This window comes from Carcharodon carcharias, chromosome 25, assembly GCF_017639515.1.
Source record: "Carcharodon carcharias isolate sCarCar2 chromosome 25, sCarCar2.pri, whole genome shotgun sequence".
Lineage (NCBI taxonomy): Eukaryota > Metazoa > Chordata > Chondrichthyes > Lamniformes > Lamnidae > Carcharodon > Carcharodon carcharias.
In genome coordinates, this window is record NC_054491.1 from 20,109,488 (window position 1) to 20,136,144 (window position 26,657).

A 26,657-nucleotide genomic window follows, 5' to 3' on the forward strand; every position below is an offset into this window, starting at 1 on the left:
ATTACTTCAATTATTACCTTTAACACTAGTGACAAACTGGCCAAAAAGGTCAAAGGCCTTACTGAGGCCAATTACTGACCCACGTGATTCAGCTCCTGTTCAGCTGCAGCACCCATCAGATGAAAAGGAATGTCCCCCTGTGTGGCTGGCTGTCTCAGCATCTGTTCCCAAATATGTACAGCACACTCACTAAGTGAATCATGTGTGTCTCTTTTATGTTTTTAGTTATCAGGTTCGCTTTGTCTGGCGAACGCTAGCTGCGCCCTTGATATTAACACATTAGTTGGTGTTTGAAACAGTAAAGACAGAGACACCGATTAACTGAACAAACACTGGTGGTTTATTGGAACTAAGAACAGAGCACTTACAGCATGTGTATTTCTACAATCACCTCCAGCTTCAGAATTACAGTTACCAAAGTAGCCGCGGTGTGTAGCGATTGGTCAATACAGGCACATGGTCAATTAACTACATTCTCTTAAGGGTACATAGCATTTCACTTTACCACATCCCTCCCCCTTTACTTGAAAGTACAATTGACAAGCTTCACAACATCCCACTTATTTACATGAATAACTATTTACAAGGTAAGTCTCTCAGGAGGCTTCCTCAGATGTGTCGAGCGTCGTAGCTCAACGGCCGCAGCTGGTTTTTCCGATACCCACTTCTCAGGGGTCAACTGTCCACCAGACTCCTTGGTGGGAGTGGGCAAGTCTGGTTCTTCAACCCTCTCGGGGCCAACAGACCCCACCCGTACTTCCAAATCGTGTGGCATTCCTTTTACGTGCGGTGCAGACTCCAGCACAAACGGTGACGGCATTCCTTCTTGTGGGACTCTCTCTTCTCCGGAGATGATCCAAGTGTCATCTGATTATTCGGCTGTTTAGCGACGCATTATAGGAGAGAGGTCCTGTCACGGCACTCACTTCGCCTAATAGCCAATTGGGCCCATCTCCAAACTTCTTTGCGAGAGCTGTGTCTCCCACAGTGAAATTAATTTCATGAGCATGGCCATCAGGTCAGGCCTTCTGGGCCTCTTGGCTTCTCTCCACCCTCCCCCCTAAATTCAGCCTGATAAGAATTAGGCAGGTGCAGAGACATCCCTTCATTAGTAATTCAGCGGGGGCGATACCGGTGGTCATGTACGGTGTCGTCCGGTATGAGAACAGGAACCGTGACAACCTGGTGCTGACAGAATCCCCGTCCAGCTTTTTCATCTCAGACTTAAAAACTTGCACCGCCCAACCAGCCAAACCATTAGAGGCGGGGTGGGTAAGGCGAGGTTTTGATATAAGTTATTCCATTGAGGTTTGTAAACCTGTGGAACTGCCTGCTGGTAAATGCAGTCCTGTTGCCTGACACAGGAACCTCTGGTAACATGTGCGCTGCAAGAACTCTATCGCAAATGGCCTGTGGTGGCAGCAGACGTGGGTGACTAGACTTTGTAGACATCCATCTGCTTGGAGTGGGCGTCTATTAGTAAAAGGAACATTGTGCCCAAGAAGGGCCACATGTAGTCGACGTGGAGGTGCACCTATGGCTGCCCTGTCCATTCCCAGGGGTGCAATGGAGCTAAGGGGGGTGGGGGTAGCTTTTGTACCTGTTGGCATTGAAGACAACTTTTGACCAGGGTTTCGATGTCCGCGTCCACCTCTGGCCACCACAAGTAGCTGCGCACGAGCATCGTCATCCAACTAATGCCAGGGTGAGCGCTATGTAATTTGGCCCTCGCCCTCTCGGGGGTTCCCCAGAGCAATCTGCTGTCCTGGCAGGTGAGCTCACATCTATGATTGAAATAGGGCTTCATGTCATCAGACTTGGACTCGCCTGACCATCTATTCAAGACCTGCTCCCGGACATGAGATAAAAGTGGATCTTGGTTTGTCCACTCACAGATTTGTTTGGCCTGGACAGGGGAGGAATCCAAAAAATTTAGTACTAGGACAAGTTCCTGGGGAATTGGAACTTTCACGTTGTTACCTGGCAGGGGGAGGAGGCTCGGCGCGTCAGCATGTGTGATCTGGCTTCCCAATCGGCGAATGAAAGTATATTTATAAGCGGCCAACATCAGTGCCCACCTCTGGATGTGAGCAGATGTGATGGGGAGTATTGCCTTATCCTCTCCAAATAATCCCAATCGAGGCTTGTGATCGGATATAATGTGAAAATGGCGACCATGAAGGTATTGATGGAATTTCTGAACACCAAACACAACAGACAAGCCCTCCTTCTCAATTTGAGAATAGTGTCGCTCTGCAGCACTGACCGTGCGAGATGTATAACCAATGGGCTGTTCAGAGCCACCCACCATCCGATGTGAAAGTACAGCCCCTACTGCATAAGGGGATGTGTCACAAATTAAAATCAATTCTTTGGGTGAAAGTGGACCAGTAGAGCCAATGATCTTAACAATTGCTTTACCTTCAGAAACCCATCCTGGTGTGGAGCTTGCAAATCCATTTATAGTTTTTCTTAAGCAATGTGTATAATGGAGCCAGTACAGTTGGTAGATTTGGGAGAAATCACCCATAGGAGTTTATCATGCCAAAGAAGGCCTTTAGTTCTGATGTGTTTCTCGGTGCAGGTACCACACGAATATCCTTAACCTTTTCTTCCATGGGATGCAGGCCCTGTGTGTCGACCTTATGGCCCAAGTAAACTACGTCTTTGGCTTGGAAAATACATTTTTCTCACTTCAAACTCACCCCTGCTTGTGAGAAGCTTTTCAGCACCTCCTCCAAATTAGCAGTTCATCACCCAGATAAACAATGACATGGGGCAGTCCCTGAAGCAGATTTTCCATGATATACTGGAAAATAGCACAAGGCGATGAGACCTCAAAAGGTAGTCGAGTATATTGATATAGTCGAGCATATTGAGCCTTTTTCCAACTCTACCTGCTGGTAGGCGTCGCTCATGTCGAGTTTGGAATACATGATGCCCCCTGCCAATTTCAAATATAATAAATCAACCTTCAGTATCGGGTGTCTATCAAGTTTGGCCACTTTGTTTACAGTTAACTTATAGTCACCGCATAAGCGAACACTTTGGTCTGACTTCAGTACGGGCACTATAAGAACATAAGAAATAGGAACAAAAGTAGACCATTCGGCCCCTTGAGCCTGCTCCACCATTCAATAAGATCATGGCTGATGTTCTTGTGTTTTGTTTTCCACGTTCCCATCTGACCTCAATAACCTTTGATTCCCTTGCCTAACAAGAATCTATCTACCTCTGCCTTAAAAATATTCAATGATCCTGCCCCCACCACCTTCTGAGGCAGAGAGTTCCAAAGTTGCACAACCCTCTGAGAGAAAAAATTTCTCCTCATCTCTGTCCTAATAGGGCAACACCTAATTTTAAAACAGTGCCCCTTAGTTCTGGACTCACCCAGGAGAGGAAACATCCTTTCCACGTCCACCTTGTCAAGGCCACTCAGTATCTTGTATACTTCAATCAAATCACCCCTCATTCTTCTAAATTCCAGTGGAGACAAGCCCAGTCTGTCCAACCTTTCCTCATGAGACAACGCACTCATTCAAGTGAACCTCATTTGAACTGCCTCCAACACATTTATATCCTTCCTTAAATAAGGAAACCAAAACTGCACACAGTATTCGAGATGTGGTCTCACCAATGCCCTGTATAACTGAAGCATTACATCCTTACTTTTAGGTTCAATTCCTCTCTTAATAAAGGATAGCATTCCATTAGCCTTCTTAATTACTTGCTGTACCTGCATATAGGTGCAACCCACTCGGAAAATTGCACCAGTTGTAACATATCCAACTTTTCAAGCCTGTTTATCTCGGTCTCAGCCTTGTCCCATAGAGCATAAGGGACTGATCTGGCTCTGATAAATCAGGGGGTTGTGTGAGGGTCTATGTAGATTTTGGATTGTAGCTCACGAATCCTTCCTAGCTCGCCATTGAAAATGGAACGTACTTTTGTAACAATTCCTGTAAGTTTCTCATTCTGATTTGAAAAATCTCCGCCCATTGCAATTTAATCTTTTTGAGCCTGTTGCAACAAATTAAACTGGGGCTCACCCCAGTTACTACTATAGAGGGATAAATTTGCAGACTGATCACCACACTGCACCAGGACTTAACATATCCCTTTCACTCTTATTTCTTCACCCGTATATGTTTTTAATTTAGTGTCCGACTGTTCCCAACTTAAAGGATGGACTCCTTTATTCAAGTGTCTGAACATATGTTCTCCTATGATGGACACTGATGCCCCAGTATCGACCTCCATCTTGATGGGTTGTTCATTGACTCTAATGACTACCTGGATTGGCTCTGTTCTACCCACTTTCAGGTTGTATAATGAATAGATGTCAGATTCTGCTTCCTCTGGTTTTTCAACAAAGCAGAGTTTGCGATTTCTACCTTTGTTTTTAAAATGCTGTCTCAGCCGATCTTGACAGTGTTGCATTATGTGACCATTGGGGTGGCAGAAAAAATATTCGATATTTCTGAGCTGTCAATCACCTGCAGGCTGACTGGGTGCATTTCTCTCATTAATGTTGTGGGTTTTCACTGTAGTGCTGCTGTTCTTCAATGGTCTGTACATAGTGGGCATCCCCCGCCTTTCTGTGGAGTCCAATATTTTCCCACCTTCTCTTACCGGACCCTCCTGCCCTACAAGATGGATGGCGCCATTTTGTGTATCTTTTATTGCCTCCGAGTCTCTAACAGCCTCTCCATGGCTGCTGCCAATTCCAATGCCTTTCTGAAGCCTAGATTAGTTTCAGAGAGCAATGGTTTTTGAATAGCATCGTCCCCAATTCTGCATATCAACCAGTCTCTTAACATGTCATTAATTGAAGTTCCAAACTCACAATATCCCGTTAATTCCTTTAAAGCAGCTTCTTGGCCAGCGATTGTCTCTCCTGGAAGCCTGTTCCTTGAATTGAATTTAAAATGTTGTATAGTGGCTGAGGGCTTTGGCTTCAGGAGGTTTTTTTACAATATTTCACCCCTTCCTTGGATTCACCTAGTTCTGTTGAAGGGTCATGAGGACTCGAAACGTCAACTCTTTTCTTCTCCACCGATGCTGCCAGACCTGCTGAGTTTTTCCAGGTAATTCTGTTTTTCTTTTGGTTTTTTTACAATGTTTACTAACTTGTTGAAAGTCTTCGTATCGGGGGTGTGAAGTGACGTGAGGCTGCGGATCGGCCCACACGTTTTTCTCCTGCATGCGGACAAAAGAATCGCCCTCTTCTTGTCCTCCCCGCGATGTTGTCAGCAGTAAAGAAGAACTCTAGGCAATCGACGTAATGAGACCGGTTATCGGAAACCGGGTCGAATGGTTCAAGATGCCGAAACTCGCAGCACACTCGATGACTAAGGAGACTGCGCTTTCAAACAGCTTCCAAGGTAGTGACGAAGTAATGTGTCTGGCTTATCGCGGCTTTCTTGATTGCCGTCAATTGATCCGGTTTATCCTCATCGCCAGTTTTACGTTTTTAGTTATCAGGTTCGCTTTGTCTGGTGAACGCCAGCTGTGCCCTTGATATTAACACATTCGTTGGTGTTTGAAACAATACAGGCAGAGAGACCGATTAACTGAACAAACACTGGTGGTTTATTGGAACTAAGAACAGAGCACCAACACCATGTGTGTTTCTACAATCACCTCCAGCTCTAGAATGACAGTTACCAAAGCTCTGTAACGATTGGTCAATACACTCACATGGTTAATTAACTACATTCTCTTAAAGGCACAAAGCACTTCACAATCTCAGAGTCCAGCCTGGACATATCCTTCTAATGACAAGGGACACTAAGTGCCAATCCTGGCAGAGTATCAGAGCACAAACTATAGTCAATGTTATAAGAAACATGGGAGCTAATTTTCAATTTAAGCTTCCAGAAACAGTAATGTGATAAATAACCAGATACCTTGTTTTAGTAATGTTTAGGTATAAATATTGACCAGAACTCCAGGGAGAACTCACTTCATGGAATCTTTTAGATCTACCTGAGACAGCAGATTGTGCTTTGATTTAATGTTTCATCAGAAGGATAGCACCTCCGACAATTCAGCACTCCCTGAGCAGTGCACTAGGTATGTTAACCTAGATTATGTGCTCAAGTCCTGGACTGAGACTTGAACTCACAACCTTCCAATTCAGAGATAAGAAAGATACCCAGTGAGCCACAGCTGCCACCTATGGATTGAGGAGACAGGTGAGGTGCTGTCCTCGCACCTTGTACTGTGCTCTGTTGTCCACCTGCAATGTGACAACAGCTCCCAGTGTTATCGAACTATGGGCTGCTACTGTAACCTGGTCTAATTTCTGTCTCTTCTGTTTTGCAGCTAATCCACAGGAGGATCAAGCAACAGTCACTCCTTCCAGTGAAATCCTACTACATATCCAGAGACAGATCACAAATGTGAACAATACAGAACGAGGAGACAGTAAGGGGAGAACTATCCAGATCCCATTAAATTCGAGTATATCCTGTGACTTGAACATTTAACCAACTCCTTGAATAAAAAAAGAAAGAGTTTGTGTTTCTATAACACAGTTGACATCCTCAGGATATCTCAAAATGCTTTACAGCTAATGAAGTACTTTCTGCAGTGTAGTCACTGTTGTATTATAAGAAACACTGCAGTCAATTTGTGCACAGCAAACTCCCCCAAACAGTAGTGTGATAGTGTCTAGATAATCTATTTATTTTCCGTGAGATATAAATATTAGAACACCAGGGAGAATACTGAACTCTTCTTCAAAATAGTGTCAGTGGATCTTTGCCATCCATTTGAGAGGGCAGACAAAACTTCTGTTTCCTCAGGAAAATGGCACCTCTGACCATGCGGCACTCTCTCAGTGCTGCCCTGGGAGTGTCAGATGGGATCAAGTCTCAAATGGTCAAATCTCTGGACTTAAATCCACGACTTTCTTCCTCAGAAGTGAGAGTGCATCACACTGAGCCATGGCTGACACTGTGATGACTGTCAACAATTGAAAGAAAGTAGGGGAGAAAATTGTTTTAAAAAAAGGAAAATAAATTTGGATTGTTGTGATCCCTGCTGGGGTTGAGGCGCATCCCCAGAGAAAGAAAAAAAGGCTTACAAGAGTGAGGTAAATTCGTTGGATCCTCACTCCCACACCCTCTCCAACGTGTGACAAGACAAGGCTCAGGAGTGATACGCAGGTTAGGAAAAAGTTAAATTCACACAAGGAATGTTTCTCTGGCTGGGAAGAAAATCAGAAACACTGTCTCAGTACATACACAGGTAATTAAATAAAATTCATTCATGTGGCGGCATCCAGGGACCTTATGGAATTCAGGAGAAATTTCCTTACCTTGGGTTTAGACAGTGGAACTCACTACCATGGGGAATGGTTGAAACAAATAGTACAGATGTATTTAAGGGGAAGCTGGATAAACACATGAGGGAGAAAGCTGATAGGGTGAGATGAAGAAGGGCAGGAGCAGGTTCGTGAGGAACATAAACACCAACATGGACCAATTCTTGTCTCTGCGCTGTACATTCCAAATTTCAGTCAAAGATTTTTTAAAAATCAGAGCCAATAATTAAACCAGGTTGTGAAGGAACCAATGAGCAGTCTGTTGGGAGGTTGCTTGAAACCCGTTGACCCCACCTCTGTCCATTTCTAGGTAACGGTGTAAATACACGAGGGATCATCATCGCTGTTTGCCTGCTGACCTTGGCTCTTGTTGTGCTGACCATATTCTTAGTCCAGTACTACAGACACGGATGCTGCTTTCAAAGTAAGTGCACTACAGATGATTCACTAAATGGAGGGATTACTGACTCTACAATTGAACCTACAAAACATAATTAGGGTTAGTGGCCAGGTTTGGAGTTTAGGGTCAGGGGTTGTGTTTAGTGATGGTGGTTAAGATTAACCACTTGGTACTCGTTAAGGTTTCTGTCTGCAGCCTTCCACTAGGGAATTTTTACAGGTGCACAATGAGTGCAATCGATGGCCACAGTAATTAAAAAAAAAAGTTCAATATGTTTTCCTTAAATGAATCATTATGGGACATGGAGATTAAGGTTTATGGAAGATTGTTCCGGTCCTTAATTGTTCTTGGGAAAAAGGAGTCAGCAAAGGAAACACACTGGAGTGTGAACAGTTGGAGCTGTTGGTTATGAATTCTTCAACCGCCATCAATTTTGGGCTTAATGCGCTACTTAGAAATATTTAATTGTCCTTTTAAAATTTTATAGAGATTTGTCAAAGTGTGGGGGTTTTTTTTGGTTCTAGAGACTGTGTCAGCCCAGTGACGTGACAAACTGGGAAATCTCGTGCGTAATTGTTTGTAACCACTAACCCCAAACCCAACCCCAATGCCTAAACTCTAACCTTTCCCATTAACCCTAAACACTACTCCTAAACCCTAGCCCCATTCACTAACCTTAACCCCAAGAATTAACCCTAATGTTAATGGTTAGCATTTAGGTTTAATAGATTGTGATTGGGCCTAGAGATGAGCATTAGAAGCCTTAATTTTTTTAATTAATATTGATAAGGTGTGTCCCCTGTGTTTGGCACTATTGTGACTACATTATGTGAGTGATTCCCAATAAAATTGTAAGATGGGTACAAGGAATCTGAGAGTAATACAGGATATGAATCCAATCTACATCTCATGTACTTAACAGACTTTTTTTATTTTCTCCCCGACACAACTTCCATTACCCCACCAGCCACTACCCCAACCACCACCACCCACCCCCCACCCCCAACCTCTACTCCACCTCCCAGTAGGAGTTAACTCCCTATGAAGACCAGGAGAGGTTCAAACCGTGACCTTTGCTAATTTTGCTGAGCTGGTAAAATTTGCTAATGAGCTACGGAGGGGGAACTGGGAAATATCCTAGTGTCCTCGGCCCAACCATCTTCGGCTGCTTCGTCAATCACCTTCCTTCCATCATAAGGTCAGAAGTGGGGATGTTCGCTGATGTTTGCATAATGTTCAACATTGAAGCAGTCCATGTTCAAATGCAGCAAGAACAGGACAATATCCAGGCTTGGGCTGACAAGTGGCAAGTAACATTCACGCCACACAAGTGCCAGGCAATGACTATCTCCAACAAGAGAGAATCTAAACATCGTCCCTTGACATTCAATGGCATTACCATCGCTGAATCCCCCACTATCAACATCCTGGGGGTTTCCTTTGGTCTGAAACTGAACTGGACTAGCCAGATAAATACAGTGGCTACAAGAGCAAGTCAAAGGCTAGGAATCCTGCAGCAAGTAACTCACCTCCTGACTCCCCAAAACCTGTCAACCATCTACAAGGCACAGGGATGTGATGAATACTCTCCACTTGCCTGGATGAGTACAGCTCCTACAACACTGAAGAAGCTGGACACCATCCAGGACAAAGCAGCCCGCTTGATTAACACCACACCCACAAACATTTACTCCCTCCACCACCGACGCACAGCAGCACCAGTGTGTACCATCTACAAGATGCACTGCAGGAATTCACCAAGGCTCCTTAGACAGCACCTTCCAAACCCATGATCATTACCACCTAGAAGGACAAAGGCAGCAGATAGATGGGAACATCACCACCTGGAAGTTGCCCTCCAAGTCACTCACCATCCTGACTTGGAAATATATCATCATTCCTTCACTGTTGTTGGGTCAAGCACTGTGGATGTACTTGCATCATATGGACTGCAGTGGTTCAAGAAGGCAGCTCACCACCACCTTCTTAAGTGTAACTAGGGATGGGCAATAAATGCTGGCACAGCCAGCGAAGCCCACATCCAATGAATGAAATTTTAAAAATCAGCTATCATTCCCCCTCCAGCTCACTACTCACTGCTGGAAGGAGTGTGTGGGTGATGGACAAGGAGAGAGTCACATTCGGTGTGTGTGCGCACAATTGGGGAGAATGGATACGAGGATGAGGTGGCAGAGTGTGGCTGTGAGACAGTATCCCTGGTTCAGTGAACGTCAGCACCATAAGAGAGGAGAAAAGCTGGTGAAAAAAGTTATCGAAAATCATTGTGATGGTTTGCGTGAGGGTGTGTGTGTGTAATGGTGTGTATGATGGTTGTCGTGAGGGTGTGTGTGTGTAATAGTGTGTATGATGGTGGTTGTGATGTGGTGTGTGTGTAATGGTGTGTATGATGGTGGTTGTGAGGGTATGTGTGTAATGGTGTGTATGATGGTAGTTGTGAGGGTGTGTGTGTGTAATGGTGTGTATGATGGAGGTCGTGAGGGTGTATGTGTGTGTAATGGTGTGTATGATGGTGGTCGGGAGGGTGTGTGTGTGTAATGGTGTGTATGATGGTGGTTGTGATGCGGTGTGTGTGTAATGGTGTGTACGATGGTGGTCGTGAGGGTGTATGTGTGTGTAATGGTGTGTATGATGGTGGTCGGGAGGGTGTGTGTGTGTAATGGTGTGTATGAAGGTTGTTGTGAGGGTGTGTCTGTGTAATGGTGTGTATGAATGTTGTTGTGAGGGTGTGTGTGTGTAATGGTGTGTATGATGGTTGTTGTGAGGGTGTGTGTGTGTAATGGTGTGTATGATGGTGGTTGTGAGGGTGTGTGTGTAATGGTGTGTATGATGGTTGTTGTGAGGCTGTGTGTGTGTAATGGTGTGTATGATGGTAGTTGTGAGGGTGTGTGTGTGTAATGGTGTGTATGATGGTGGCTGTGAGGCAGTGTATGTGTAATGGTGTGTATGATGGTTGTTGTGAGGGTGTGTGTGTGTAATGGTGTGTATAATGGTGGTTGTGAGGGTGTGTGTGTGTAATGGTGTGTATGATGGTGGTTGTGAGGGTGTGTGTGCAATGGTGTGTATGATGGTGGTTGTGAGGCTGTGTGTGTGTAATGGTGTGTATGATGGTTGTTGTGAGGGTGTGTGTGTGTAATGGTGTGTATGATGGTGGTTGTGAGGGTGTGTGTGTGTAATGGTGTGTATGATGGTGGTTGTGAGGGTGTGTGTGTGTAATGGTGTGTATGATGGTGGTTGTGAGGCAGTGTATGTGTAATGGTGTGTATGATGGTTGTTGTGAGGCTGTGTGTGTGTAAGGGTGTGTATGATGGTGGTTGTGAGGCAGTGTATGTGTAATGGTGTGTATGATGGTTGTTGTGAGGGTGTGTGAGTAATGGTGTGTATGATGGTTGTTGTGAGGGTGTGTGTGTGTAATGGTGTGTATGATGGTGGTTGTGAGGGTGTGTGTGTGTAATGGTGTGTATGATGGTGGTTGTGAGGGTGTGTGTGTGTAATGGTGTGTATGATGGTGGTTGTGAGGCAGTGTATGTGTAATGGTGTGTATGATGGTTGTTGTGAGGCTGTGTGTGTGTAATGGTGTGTATGATGGTGGTTGTGAGGCAGTGTATGTGTAATGGTGTGTATGATGGTTGTTGTGAGGGTGTGTGTGTAATGGTGTGTATGATGGTTGTTGTGAGGGTGTGTGTGTGTAATGGTGTGTATGATGGTGGTTGTGAGACAGTGTATGTGTAATGGTGTGTATGATGGTTGTTGTGAGGGTGTGTGTGTAATGGTGTGTATGATGGTTGTTGTGAGGGTGTGTGTGTGTAATGGTGTGTATGATGGTGGTTGTGACGCAGTGTGTATGAGTGTGTAATGGTGTGTAATGGTGGTTGTGAGGCAGTGTGTATGTGTGTGTAATGGTGTGTATGATGGTGGTTGTGAGGCAGTGTGTATGTGTGTGTAATGGTGTGTATGATGGTGGTTGGGAGGGTGTATGTGTGTGTAATGGTGTGTATGATGGTGGTTGTGAGGGTCTGTGTGTGTAATGGTGTGTATGATGGTTGTTGTGAGGGTGTGTGTGTGTAATGGTGTGTATGATGGTGGTTGTGAGGGTTTGTGTGTGTAATGGTGTATATGATGGTGGTTGTGAGGGTTTGTGTGTGTAATGGTGTGTATGATGGTGGTTGTGAGGGTGTATGTGTGTGTAATGGTGTGTATGATGGTGGTTGTGAGGGCGTATGTGTGTGTAATGGTGTGTATGATGGTGGTTGTGATGGTTTGTGTGTGTAATGGTGTGTATGATGGTGGTTGTGAGGCAGTGTATGTGTAATGGTGTGTATGATGGTTGTTGTGAGGCTGTGTATGTGTAATGGTGTGTATGATGGTGGTTGTGAGGGTGTATCTGTGTGTGTAATGGTGTGTATAATGGTGGTTGTGAGGGTGTATGTGTGTGTAATGGTGTGTATGATGGTGGTTGTGAGGGTGTATGTGTGTGTAATGGTGTGTATGATGGTGGTTGTGAAGGTGTATGTGTGTGTAATGGTGTGCATGATGGTGGTTGTGAGGGTCTGTGTGTGTAATGGTGTGTATGATGGTGGTTGTGAGGCTGTGTGTGTGTAATGGTGTGTATGATGGTTGTTGTGAGGGTGTGTCTATGAAATGGTGTGTATGATGGTTGTTGTGAGGGTGTGTCTATGAAATGGTGTGTATGATGGTTGTTGTGAGGGTGTGTGTGTGTAATGGTGTGTATGATGGTGGTTGTGAGGCTGTGTGTGTGTAATGGTGTGTATGATGGTTGTTGTGAGGGTGTGTGTGTGTAATGGTGTGTATGATGGTGGTTGTGAGGGTGTGTGTGTGTAATGGTGTGTATGATGGTTGTTGTGAGGCTGTGTGTGTGTAATGGTGTGTATGATGCTGGTTGTGAGGCAGTGTACGTGTAATGGTGTGTATGATGGTTGTTGTGAGGGTGTGTGTGTGTAATGGTGTGTATGATGGTGGTTGTGAGGCAGTGTATGTCTAATGGTGTGTATGATGGTTGTTGTGAGGGTGTGTGTGTGTAATGGTGTGTATGATGGTGGTTGTGAGGCAGTGTATGTGTAATGGTGTGTATGATGGTTGTTGTGAGGGTGTGTGTGTAATGGTGTGTATGATGGTTGTTGTGAGGGTGTGTGTGTGTAATGGTGTGTATGATGGTGGTTGTGAGGCAGTGTGTATGTGTGTGTAATGGTGTGTATGATGGTGGTTGTGAGGCAGTATGTATGTGTGTGTAATGATGTGTATGATGGTGATTGTGAGGCAGTGTGTATGCGTGTGCAATGGTGTGTATGATGGTGGTTGTGAGGGTGTATGTGTGTGTAATGGTGTGTATGATGGTGGTTTTGAGGGTTTTTGTGTGTAATGGTGTGTATGATGGTGGTTGTGAGGCAGTGTATGTGTAATGGTGTGTATGATGGTTGTTGTGAGGGTGTGTGTGTAATGGTGTGTATGATGGTGGTTGTGAGGGTTTGTGTGTGTAATGGTGTGTATGATGGTTGTTGTGAGGGTTTGTGTGTGTAATGGTGTGTATGATGGTGGTTGTGAGGGTGTATGTGTGTGTAATGGTGTGTATGATGGTGGTTGTGAGGGTGTATGTGTGTGTAATCGTGTGTATGATGCTGGTTGTGAGGGTTTGTGTGTGTAATGGTGTGTATGATGGTCGTTGTGAGGCTGTGTGTGTGTAATGGTGTGTATGATGCTGGTTGTGAGGGTGTGTGTGTGTAATGGTGTGTATGATGGTGGTTGTGAGGGTGTGTGTGTGTAATGGTGTGTATGATGGTGGTTGTGAGGGTGTGTGTGTGTAATGGTGTGTATGATGGTTGTTGTGAGGCTGTGTGTGTGTAATGGTGTGTATGATGGTTGTTGTGATGGTTTGTGTGTGTAATGGTGTGTATGATGGTGGTTGTGAGGCAGTGTATGTGTAATGGTGTGTATGATGGTTGTTGTGAGGCTGTGTGTGTGTAATGGTGTGTATGATGGTGGTTGTGAGGGTGTATCTGTGTGTGTAATGGTGTGTATGATGGTGGTTGTGAGGGTGTATGTGTGTGTAATGGTGTGTATGATGGTGGTTGTGAGGGTGTATGTGTGTGTAATGGTGTGTATGATGGTGGTTGTGAAGGTGTATGTGTGTGTAATGGTGTGCATGATGGTGGTTGTGAGGGTTTGTGTGTGTAATGGTGTGTATGATGGTGGTTGTGAGGCAGTGTATGTGTAATGGTGTGTATGATGGTCGTTGTGAGGGTCTGTGTGTGTAATGGTCTGTATGATGGTGGTTGTGAGGCTGTGTGTGTGTAATGGTGTGTATGATGGTGGTTGTGAGTGTGTGTCTATGAAATGGTGTGTATGATGGTTGTTGTGAGGGTGTGTGTGTGTAATGGTGTGTATGATGGTGGTTGTGAGGCTGTGTGTGTGTAATGGTGTGTATGATGGTTGTTGTGAGGGTGTGTGTGTGTAATGGTGTGTATGATGGTTGTTGTGAGGGTGTGTGTGTGTAATGGTGTGTATGATGGTGGTTGTAAGGGTGTGTGTGTGTAATGGTGTGTATGATGGTTGTTGTGAGGCTGTGTGTGTGTAATGGTGTGTATGATGCTGGTTGTGAGGCAGTGTACGTGTAATGGTGTGTATGATGGTTGTTGTGAGGGTGTGTGTGTGTAATGGTGTGTATGATGGTGGTTGTGAGGCAGTGTATGTCTAATGGTGTGTATGATGGTTGTTGTGAGGGTGTGTGTGTGTAATGGTGTGTATGATGGTGGTTGTGAGGCAGTGTATGTGTAATGGTGTGTATGATGGTTGTTGTGAGGGTGTGTGTGTAATGGTGTGTATGATGGTTGTTGTGAGGGTGTGTGTGTGTAATGGTGTGTATGATGGTGGTTGTGAGGCAGTGTGTATGTGTGTGTAATGGTGTGTATGATGGTGGTTGTGAGGCAGTATGTATGTGTGTGTAATGATGTGTATGATGGTGATTGTGAGGCAGTGTGTATGTGTGTGCAATGGTGTGTATGATGGTGGTTGTGAGGGTGTATGTGTGTGTAATGGTGTGTATGATGGTGGTTTTGAGGGTTTGTGTGTGTAATGGTGTGTATGATGGTGGTTGTGAGGCTGTGTGTGTGTAATGGTGTGTATGATGCTGGTTGTGAGGGTGTGTGTGTGTAATGGTGTGTATGATGGTGGTTGTGAGGGTGTGTGTGTGTAATGGTGTGTATGATGGTGGTTGTGAGGCTGTGTGTGTGTAATGGTGTGTGTGATGGTTGTTGTGAGGGTGTGTGTGTGTAATGGTGTGTATGATGGTGGTTGTGAGGGTGTGTGTGTGTAATGGTGTGTATGATGGTGGTTGTGAGGCTGTGTGTGTGTAATGATGTGTATGATGGTTGTTGTGAGGGTGTGTCTATGAAATGGTGTGTATGATGGTTGTTGTGAGGGTGTGTGTGTGTAATGGTGTGTATGATGGTTGTTGTGAGGCAGTGTATGTGTAATGGTGTGTCTGATGGTTGTTGTGAGGGTGTGTGTGTGTAATGGTGTGTATGATGCTGGTTGTGAGGGTGTGTGTGTGTAATGGTGTGTATGATGGTGGTTGTGAGGGTGTGTGTGTGTAATGGTGTGTGTGATGGTTGTTGTGAGGGTGTGTGTGTGTAATGGTGTGTATGATGGTGGTTGTGAGGGTGTGTGTGTGTAATGGTGTGTATGATGGTGGTTGTGAGGCTGTGTGTGTGTAATGGTGTGTATGATGGTTGTTGTGAGGGTGTGTCTATGAAATGGTGTGTATGATGGTTGTTGTGAGGGTGTGTGTGTGTAATGGTGTGTATGATGGTTGTTGTGAGGCAGTGTATGTGTAATGGTGTGTATGATGGTTGCTGTGAGGGTGTGTGTGTGTAATGGTGTGTATGATGGTGGTTGTGAGGCAGTTTATGTGTAATGGTGTGTATGATGGTTGTTGTGAGGGTGTGTGTGTAATGGTGTGTATGATGGTGGTTGTGAGGCAGTGTGTATGTGTGTGTAATGGTGTGTATGATGGTGGTTGTGAGGCAGTGTGTATGTGTGTGTAATGGTGTGTATGATGGTGGTTGTGAGGCAGTGTGTATGTGTGTGTAATGGTGTGTATGATGGTGGTCGTGAGGGTGTATGTGTGTGTAATGGTGTGTGTGATGGTGGTTGTGAGGGTGTATGTGTGTGTAATGGTGTGTATGATGCTGGTTGTGAGGGTTTGTGTGTGTAATGGTGTGTATGATGGTGGTTGTGAGGCAGTGTATGTGTAATGGTGTGTATGATGGTTGTTGTGAGGGTGTGTGTGTAATGGTGTGTATGATGGTGGTTGTGAGGGTGTATGTGTGTGTAATGGTGTGTATGATGGTGGTTGTGAGGGTGTATGTGTGTATGTAATGGTGTGTATGATGGTGGTTGTGAGGGTGTATGTGTGTGTAATGGTGTGTATGATGGTGGTTGTGATGGTGTATGTGTGTGTAATGGTGTGTATGATGGTTGTTGTGAGGGTTTGTGTGTGTAATGGTGTGTATGATGGTGGTTGTGAGGCAGTGTATGTGTAATGGTGTGTATGATGGTTGTTGTGAGGGTGTGTGTGTAATGGTGTGTATGATGGTGTTTGTGAGGGTGTGTGTGTGTAATGGTCTGCATGATGGTGGTTGTGAGGCAGTGTGTATGTGTGTGTCATGGTGTGTATGATGGTGGTTGTGAGGCAGTGTGTATGTGTGTGTAATGGTGTGTATGATGGTGGTTGTGAGGCATTTTGTATGTGTGCGTAATGGTGTGTATGATGTTGGCTGTGAGGCATTGTCTGAATAATACAAAAACAGAATTACCTGGAAAAACTCAGCAGGTCTGGCAGCATCGGTGGAGAAGAAAAGAGTTGACGTTTCGAGTCCTCATGACCCTTCAACAGAACTTGAGTTCGCGTCCAAGAAAGAGTTGAAATATAAGCTGGTTTAAGGTGTGTGGGGGGAAAGAGAGAGAGAGAAGTGGAGGGGGTGTGTGGTTGTAGGGACAAACAAGAAGTGATAGAAGCAGATCATCAAAAGATGTCACAAACAACAGAACAAAAGAACACATAGGTGTTAAAGTTGGTGATATTATCTAAACAAATGTGCTAATTAAGAATGGATGGTAGGGCACTCAAGGTTTAGCTCTAGTGGGGGTGGGGAGAGCATAAAAGATTTAAAAATATTTAAAAATAATGGAAATAGGTGGGAAAAGAAAAATCTATATAATGGCGGAGGATGATCCTTTGAATGCGGAGGCTGATGGGGTGATAAGTGAGGACAAGGGGGACCCTATCATGTCTCTGGGAGGGAGGAGAAGGCATGAGGGCGGATGCGTGGGAGATGGGCCGGACACAGTTGAGGGCCATCCTCCGCCATTTCTGCCAACTCCAGCATGATGCCACCACCAAACACATCTTCCCTTCACTCCCCCTATCGGCATTCCGTAGGGATCGCTCCCTCCGGGAAACCCTGGTCCACTCCTCCATCACCCCCTACTTCTCAACCCCCTCCTATGGCACCACCCCATGCCCACGCAAAAGATGCAACACCTGCCCCTTCACTTCCTCTCTCCTCACCGTCCAAGGGCCCAAACACTCCTTTCAAGTGAAGCAGCATTTCACTTGCATTTCCCCCAACTTAGTCTACTGCATTCGTTGCTCCCAATGTGGTCTCCTCTACATTGGAAAGACCAAACGTAAACTGGGCGACCGCTTTGCAGAACACCTGGGGTCTGTCTGCAAGAATGACCCAAACCTCCCTGTCGCTTGCTATTTTAACACTCCACCCTGCTCTCTTGCCCACATGTCTGTCCTTGGCTTGCTGCATTGTTCCAGTGAAGCCCAACGCAAACTGGAAGAACAACACCTCATCTTCCGACTAGGCACTTTACAGCCTTCCGGACTGAATATTGAATTCAACAACTTTAGGTCTTGAGCTCCCTCCTCCATCCCCACCCCCTTTCTGTTTCCCCCTTCCTTTTGTTTTTTTCCAATAAATTATATAGATTTTTCTTTTCCCACCTATTTCCATTATTTTTAAATATTTTTAAATCTTTTATGCTCTCCCCACCCCCACTAGAGCTATACCTTGAGTGCCCTACCATCCATTCTTAATTAGCACATTTGTTTAGATAATATCACCAACTTTAACACCTATGTGTTCTTTTGTTCTGTTGTTTGTGACATCTTTTGATGATCTGCTTCTATCACTGCTTGTTTGTCCCTACAACCACACACCCCCTCCACTTCTCTCTCTCTCTCTCTGCACCCCCCCCCCCCCCCACCCTCCCCCCCCCCCCCCCCCCCCCCCCAACACACACCTTAAACCAGCTTATATTTCAACTCTTTCTTGGACCCAAACTCAAGTTCTGTTGAAGGGTCATGAGGAGTCAAAACGTCAACTCTTTTCTTCTCCGCCAATGCTGCCAGACCTGCTGAGTTTTTCCAGGTAATTCTGCTTTTGTTTTGGATTTCCAGCATCCGCAGTTTTTTTGTTTTTATTATTGTCTGTGTAACGGTGTGTATGATGGTGGTTGTGAGGGTGTATGTGTGTGTGTAATGGTGTGTATGATGGTGGTTGTGAGGGTGTGTGCCCTCTTTGTGGACTGGCGATCCTAATGATTCAATGTGCCCATCTTTACTAACACTGCTGCGCTTTCTGTGTTTTACAGAACCCAAGCTGACCTTTAGCCAGAATGTTCTCAGGTACAGTACACAATCTTCACCGGCACATTACCGAGCACGGTTTACAACCCACTCACTGGCAGCTCAATCAGTCAAAGTAGCAACTTCATTGTGACACAGCAGCTAGAAATATCTGGGTAACATCAGGAAAGGACTGACTGACTGGATTTCTTCTCTCTTAAAAAGAGAAGGCTGATCAATGACCAATGAGTTCTTTAAAATTATGAAGGTTTTGACAGAGTGGATATGAAGAGAATGATTCCTCTATTCTGGAAGAGGATAGCTAGAGGCCATTAATATCAAGACTACGGGAGAGATGTGGTGTGGTGGTAATGTCACTAGACTAGTAATCCAGAGGCCCTGGTTATGCTCTAGGACCATGGGTTCAAATCCCACCATGGTATCTGGTGGAATTTAAATTCAGTTAGTAAAATCTAGAATTGAAAGCTAGCCTCAGTAACAGTGACCACGAAACTATCATTGATTGTTGTTAAAAGCCTACCTGATTCACTAGTGCTCTTTAGGGAAGGAAATCTGCCATCTTTACCTGGTCTGGCCTACATGTGACTCCAGGCCCACAGCAATGTGGTTGACTCTAACTGCCCTGATGGGCAACAAATGCTGGCATTGTCAATGACACCCACATCTCATGAAAGGATAAAAATAGTTGTCATGAAATCAAATGGGGAATTCAGAAGAAACTTTTTCAACCATAGAGTGTTGAGAATGTGGAACTTGTTTTTTTTTATTTCATTCTTGGGATGTGGGTTTCACTGGCTGAGCCAGCAGTTGTTGGCCATCCCTAGTTGCCCTTGAGAAAGAGGTGGTGAGCTGCCTTCTTAAACCACTGCAGTTCATGTGGCATAGGTACACCCACAGTGCTGTTAGGGGGGAGTTCCAGGATTTTGACCCAACGACAGCGAAGAAACAGTGAATTATTTCCAAGTCAGGATGGTGAGTGGCTTGGAGGGGAACTTCCAGCTGGTGGTGTTCCTATGTCACAGCTGCCCCTGTCCTTCTAGATGGTAGTGGTTGTGGGTTTGGAAGGTACTGCCTAAGTAACTTTGATAAGTCCCTGCAGTGCATCTTGTAAATGGTACATACTGCTGCTATTGTGCGTCAGTGGGGGGAGGAGTGAATGTATGTGGATGTGGTGCCAATCAAGTGGGCTGCCTTGTCCTGGATGGTGTCAAGTTTCTTGAGTGTTGTTGGAGCTGCACTCATCCGGGCAAGTGGGGAATACTCGATCACACTCCTGACTTGTGCCTTGTAGATGGTAGACAGACTTTGGGGAGTCAGGAGGTGAGTTACTCGTCGCACTATTCCTAACCTCTGACCTGTTCTTGTAGCCACAATATTTATATGGCTGGCCCAGTTCAGTTTCTGGTCAATGGTAACCCCCAGGATGTTGATAGTGGAGGGATTCAGTGATGCTAATGCCATTGAATATCAAGGGGCGATAGTTAGATTCTCTTCTGTTGGAGACGGTCATTGCCTGGCACCTGTGAGGCACAAATATTACTTGCCACCTGTCAGCCCAAGCCTAGATATTGTCCACATCTTGCTGCATTTGGACATGGACTGCCTCAGTATCTGAGGAGTCATGAATGGTGCTGAACATTGTGCAATCACCAGTGAACATCCCCACTTCTGATCTTATGATGGAAGGAAGGTGATTGATGAAGCCGCTGAAGTTGGTTGAGCCTAGGACACTATCCTGAGGAACTCCTGCAGTGATGTCCTGGAACTGAGATGACTGACCTCCAGCAATCACACCCATCTTCCTTTGTGCTGGGTATGACTTCAACCAGCGGAGAGATTTCCCCTGATTCCCATTGACTCTAGTTCTGCTAGGGCTCCTTGATGCCACACTCGGTCAAATGCTGCCTTGATGTCAAGGGCAGTCATTCTCACCTCACCTCCAGAGTTCGGCCCTTTTGTCCATGTATGAGCCAAGGAATGAGGTCAGGAGCTGAGTGGCCCTAGCGGAACCAGTGAGCAGGTTATTCCTAAGCAAGTGCCACTTGATAGCACTGTTGATGAACCCTTCCACCACTTTACTGATGATCGAGAGTAAACAGATGAGGCAGTAATTGGCCAGGTTGGATTTGCCCTGTTTTTTGCGTACAGGACATACGTGGGCAATTTCCAAATCGCTGGGTAGATGCCAGTGTTGTGGCTGTACTGGAACAGCTTGGCTAGGGGTATGGCAAGTTCTGGAGCTCAAATCTTCATTAGTATTGCCGGAATATTGTCAGGGCCCAGAGCCTTTGCAGTTTCCAGTGCCTTCAGCTGTTTCTTGATATCACGTGGAGTGAATCGAATTGGCTGAAGACTGGCACCTGTGATGCTGGGGACCTCCAGAGGAGACCAAGATGGATCATTCACTCAGCACTTCTGGCTGAAGGTTGTAGCAAATACTTCAGCCTTATCTTTTGTACTGATGTGCTGAACTCCTCCATCATCGAAGATGGGGATATTTGAGGAGTCTCCTCCTCCAGTAAGTTGTTTGATTGTCCACCACCATTCACGATTGGATGTGGCAGGACTGCAGACCTCAGATCTGATCGATAGGTTGTGGAATCACTTAGCTCTGTCTCACTTATTGCTTATGCTGTTGGGCATGCAAGTAGTCTTGCATTGTAGCTTCACCCAGTTGATGCCTCATTTTTAGGTATGCCTGGTGCTGCTCCTGGCATACCCTCCTGCACGTTTCATTGAACCAGGGTTGATTCCCTGACCTGATGGTAATGGTAGAATGTGCCATATGCCAGGCCATGAGGTCACAGATTGTATTCGAGTACAATTCTGGTGCTGCTGATGACCCACAGCGCCTCATGGATGTCCAGTCTGGAGTTGCTAGATCTGTTCGAAATGTATCCCATTTAGCACACCGGTAGTGCCACACAACATGATGGAGGGTATCCTCAATGTGAAAGCAGCACTTTGTCTCCACAACGACTGTGCGTTGGTCATTCCTACCGACACTGTCATGGACAGATGCATCTGCGGGCAGGCAGGTTGGTGAGCACGATGTCAAGTATGTTATTTCCCTCTTGTTGGTTCCCTCACCACCTGGCGCAGACCCAGCCTAGCAGCTATAACCTTCAGGACTCAGCCAGTTCGGTCTGTAGTGGTGCTACCGAGCTACTCTTGATGGTGAACAATGAAGTCTCCCACCCAGAGTACATTCTTTGCCCTTGCCACCCTCAGTGCTTCCTCCAAGTGGTGTTCAACATGGAGGAGCACTGATTCATCAGCTAGGGGAGGACAGTACTCGGTAATAAGCAGGTTTCCTTGCCCATGTTTTACCTGATGCCGTGAGACTTCATGGGGTCCAGAGTCGATGTTGAGGACTGCAGGGCAACTACCACCGACTGTATACCTGCATGGGCCCCAGCTATGCCTGTCTCTTTATGGGGTATGTGGAACATTCCTTGTTCCAGTCCTACTCCGGCCCCCTTCCATAACTCTTTCTCCGGTACATCGATGATTACTTCGGTGCTGCTTCATGCTCTCGTCGGGACTTGGAAAAATTTATTAATTTTGCTTCCAATCTCCACCCCTTCATAATTTTCACGGGGTCCATCTCTGACACTTCCCTTCCCTTCCTTGACCTCTTTGTCTCAATCTCTGGTGATAGACTGTCCACCAATATCCATTATAAGCCTACCGACTCCCACAGCTACCTCGACTACAGCTCCTCACACCCCGCTTCCTGTAAGGACTCCATCCCATTTTCTCAGTTCCTTCGTCTCCGTCACATCTGTTCCGATGATGCTACCTTCAAAAACAGTTCCTCTGACATGTCCTCCTTCTTCCTTAACCGAGGTTTTCCACCCATGGTCGTTGACAGGGCCCTCAACCGTGTCCGGCCCATCTCCTGTGCATCCGCCCTCATGCTTTCTCCTCCCTCCCAGAAACATGATAGGGTCCCCCTTGTCCTCACTTATCACCTCACCAGCCTCCGCATTCAAAGGATCATCCTCCGCCATTTCCACCAATTCCAGCATGATGCCACCACCAAACACATCTTCCCTTCACTCCCCCTATCGGCATTCCGTAGGGATCGTTCCCTCCGGGACACCCTGGTCCACTCCTCCATCACCCCCTACTCCTCAACCCCCATCTATGGCACCTCTCCATGCCCACGCAAAAGATGCAACACCTGCCCCTTCACTTCCTCTCTCCTCACCATCCAAGGGCCCAAACACTCCTTTCAAGTGAAGCAGCATTTCACTTGCATTTCCCCCAACTTAGTCTACTGCATTCATTGCTCCCAATGTGGTCTCCTCTACATTGGAGAGACCAAACGTAAACTGGGCGACCGCTTTGCAGAACACCTGCAGTCTGTCTGCAAGAATGACCCAAACCTCCCTGTCGCTTGCTATTTTAACACCCCACCCTGCTCTCTTGCCCACATGTCTGTCCTTGGCTTGCTGCATTGTTCCAGTGAAGCCCAACGCAAACTGGAGGAACAGCACCTCAACTTCCGACTAGGCACTTTACAGCCTTCCGGACTGAATATTGAATTCAACAACTTTAGATCTTGACCTCCCTCCTCCATCCCCACCCCGTTTCTGTTTCTTCCCCCTTCCTTTTGTTTTTTCCCCCACTAGAGCTATACCTTGAGTGCCCTACCATCCATTCTTAATTAGCACATTCGTTTAGATAATATCACCAAATTCAACACCTCTGTGTTCTTTTGTTCTTTTGTCTGTGACATCTTTTGATTATCTGCTCCTATCACTGCTTGCTTGTCCCTACAACCACACCACCCCCCTCCACTTCTCTCCCTCCACCCCCACCTTGAACCAGCTTATATTTCACCCCTCTCCTTGGATTCACCCAGTTCTGCTGAAGGGTCATGAGGACTCGAAACGTCAACTCTTTTCTTCTCCGCCGATGCTGCCAGACCTGCTGAGTTTTTCCAGGTAATTCTGTTTTTGTTTCCGACTGTATACTACTGTGCCGCCACCTCTGTCGTGCCAGTGGGACAGAACTACCCAGGGATGGTGATGGTGGTGTCTGGGACATTATGTGTAAGATATGATTCAGTGAGGGTGACTATGTCGGGCTGTTGTTTGACTAGTCTGTGAGGCAGCTCTCCCAATTTTGGCACAAGCCCCCACATGGTTGTAAGAAGGACTTTGCAAGGTCGACAGGATTGAGTTTGCCGTTGTCAATTCTGGTTCAATGGTGGTCCGTCCATTATCACTCCTTATCCAATTTGGTAGCTGTTTTGATATAACTGAGTAGCTAAAGTCAACCACGTTGGAGTCACATGTATGTCAGATCAGATAAGTGCGGCATATTTCCTTCCTTAAAGGGCATTATTGAGCCAGATGGGTTTTTAAGAATGGTTTCATGGTCATCATTAGACTTTTAATTCCAGACTTTTATTGAATCCAAATTTGAGTCCAGGTCTGCAGAGCATTATCCCGGGTCTCTGGATTACTAGTGTAGCGATAATACCACTAGGCCATCGCCTCCCACTATGTGGGAATGTATCAAACGGGAATGGTTGAAGCAACTAGTATAGATGCAAGGGAAAACTAGACAAACATATAAGGGAGAAAGGAATAGAGGTTTACGAAGGTAGGTTTAGATGAGGAAAGATAGGAGGAGGCTCAAGTGGAGCTTAAACACCAGCATGGACTGGTTGGGCCAAATGGCCTGTTTCTGTGCTGTACATTCCATGTAATCCTATGAAGTTCCAGCTTTGAACCACAGCCTGTTCCGAGCAGGTATTGAGGGGGACAGGCGTAGGGATGAGTCAGGGCTTGGCGTGGGATTAGGAGGTGGTGTATGAGTAGGAGTGCTAGACTTGTCTTTGGCACTTGCGGATTAGGAAATTCACCATCACTCTTGCCCCTTATGATCCTTGAGCTCATGTGAGGCAAGAACCTTGTGCAAACTCCTTAAAGTCAGGTTTACTGTTGACATTCAAAATCTAGCTACTTGAAGGGTTAGTGAAAGACGAGGTGCCATTGCCTCCAAGCAAAGGGGGATATTTTTAGCACAAGAAACCAGTGCAGAAAAACAACGCAAAATTGTAATACCAGAACTTTAGTCCTTAGTTGATGTTGCTCAACAACCCACAGAATAAAGTCATTGAGCCATTGGAGATAATAATTACTATTACTCATAACTGGAATTGCCCGACATGTGAAACAGGACATTTTTTTACTTGTTCACAGGATATGGGCATCGCTGGCTAGGTCAACATCTATTGCCCATCCCTAATTGCCTTTAGAAGGTGGTGGTGAGCTGCCTTCTTGAACCGCTGCAATCCAAGTGGTGTAGGTACACCCACTGTGCTGACAGGGAGGGAATTCCAGGATTTAGACCCAGTGCAGCAAAGGAACAGTGATATAGGAACAGCAACATCAGATAATCAGATAGCCAAGAGCAAGTTGAAGATGTATCGCATGTATTATTCTGCTCCTAGGGCAGACCTGTGTGCTTGTAAAGCCACAAAGTTTAGCTATTGTTAGAAATGGCATCAGCGAGTTGGTAGGGGGAATGTGGGATGGAGGGGAGGAAAAGAACAGATCTTAAACCCTGGATTTTCCTGCAGAGACCTGAAATCAATCCAATTGGAGTTTGACCCACCATTCACCATCAGTGGGATGATGAACGCTTTGGGAAACCCCAGATCAGACCAACAGTTCCAGTATCACAACATGGAGACTTGTGACGAGGATTTGTACCCAGCCATTGCAGAGCATCATTAAAGGGGGTTCGAAAGAGGTGTGAGATCGTCACTTTCGGGGACTGTGGGGAAACAAGAAACCTTATTCTTATTGATTTTGTTTTGTGGTGTTGGGATCTTGGAATAGGGAAATAAAACTTTCTTAAAAATCCTAGGTGAAATCTCAGCTCCTGCTGCTTGATTGGATTTTGCTAAGCTTGAGATTTGTTTAGCAATGGGCAGGGTGCCATTACATCTCATCCAAACCAGCTCCACAGAATGCGCAGTAACCCAACATCACTCACCATCCTGACTTGGAAATATCGCCATTGCTTCACTGTCACTGGGTCAAAATCCTGGAACTTCCTTCCTAACAGCACTGTGGGTGTACCTACACCACATGGACTACAGCAGTTCAAGAAGGGAGTTCACCCCCACCTTCTCAAGGGCAAGTAGAGATGGGCAATAAATGCTGGCCCAGCCAGTGAAGCCCACATTCCATGAATAAAAAAAATACGAGCATAAAGAAAAAACTGGCTCATGGAATTGGAGGGTCAGTGTCAGGTTGGATTAAAAAATGGCTTAAGGACAGAAAACAGCAAGTGGTGGTAAATGGTTGTTTTTCAGACTGGAGGAGGTAGACAGCAGTGTTCCCCAGGGGCCAGTGCTACGTCCACTATACATATATACACGCATATACACATACATATGCATATACAAACATGTGTATATATATGTTATTTATATATATATTATATATAAAGAAATGACTGGCATATTGCAATACAGAATCAAATTTCAAGTAGTTAAAAAAGACTCCATTATATTCTAATGAAAAGCTGCATGTCGCAAAGCATTTTACAACTAATAACAAGCTTTTTCAAAGTGTAGTCACTTCTGAAATGTAGAAAATCCCAAAGCCAATTTGCGCACAGCAAAATCCCACAAACAACAAGGAGTTAATAGTCAGATATTCTGTTTCAGAGGCGTTGGTTGAGGGTCTTTCATGACCTCAGAATGTTCCAAATGCTTCACATCCAATGAAATACTTATTGAGTAGTGGTCACTGTTCAAATGTAGGAAAGAAACATCCCAGCCATTTTGCACACTGCACCTATAGGCAGGTGATATTGACCAGATATTCTACTTCTTTTAATGATTTTGGTTGAGATGTAAATATTGCCTAGGACACCAGGGAGAATTCATCTCCTCTTTCAAATAGTGACCATGGGATGTTTGATACAGCTCCAGGAGTGTTTGATGGGGACAGTGTAGCGGGAGTTTTACTCTGTATCTAACCCTGTGCTGTACCTGCCCTGGGAGCGTTTGTTGCTGACACCAGGTGCCTGATTGGAAAGTGCTCTCTTTATGAACATCAGCGTTCTTGCCTTGATATGCCCATATTGACCAAAAAATAATTAAATTTACAGAAATTCTGTGATAAATGTTACTTTTTCTTTAGTTGTTGTAATTTTCTGGAAAAACTGTGACTCATTTTCCTGTGGATCAATTTTCATGTACT

General features: G+C 45.5%; 1 protein-coding gene across 2 annotated transcripts in view; it reads left to right on the top strand.

The window, feature by feature from the left end:
* Positions 1–26,657, top strand: part of LOC121269501 (small integral membrane protein 35-like) — a 56,237-nt gene that overhangs the window by 408 nt on the left and 29,172 nt on the right. The window contains exons 2-5 of one of the 2 annotated variants that reach the window (XM_041174100.1): positions 6,328–6,429; positions 7,641–7,754; positions 18,429–18,462; positions 25,022–25,477. In XM_041174100.1, the coding sequence (XP_041030034.1) occupies positions 6,328–6,429; positions 7,641–7,754; positions 18,429–18,462; positions 25,022–25,178 (407 nt within the window). In that variant the 3' untranslated portion in view covers positions 25,179–25,477. Of the gene's footprint in view, positions 1–6,327; positions 6,430–7,640; positions 7,755–18,428; positions 18,463–25,021; positions 25,478–26,657 lie in introns of those variants that run through there. The other variant, XM_041174101.1, reaches the window with a different exon arrangement.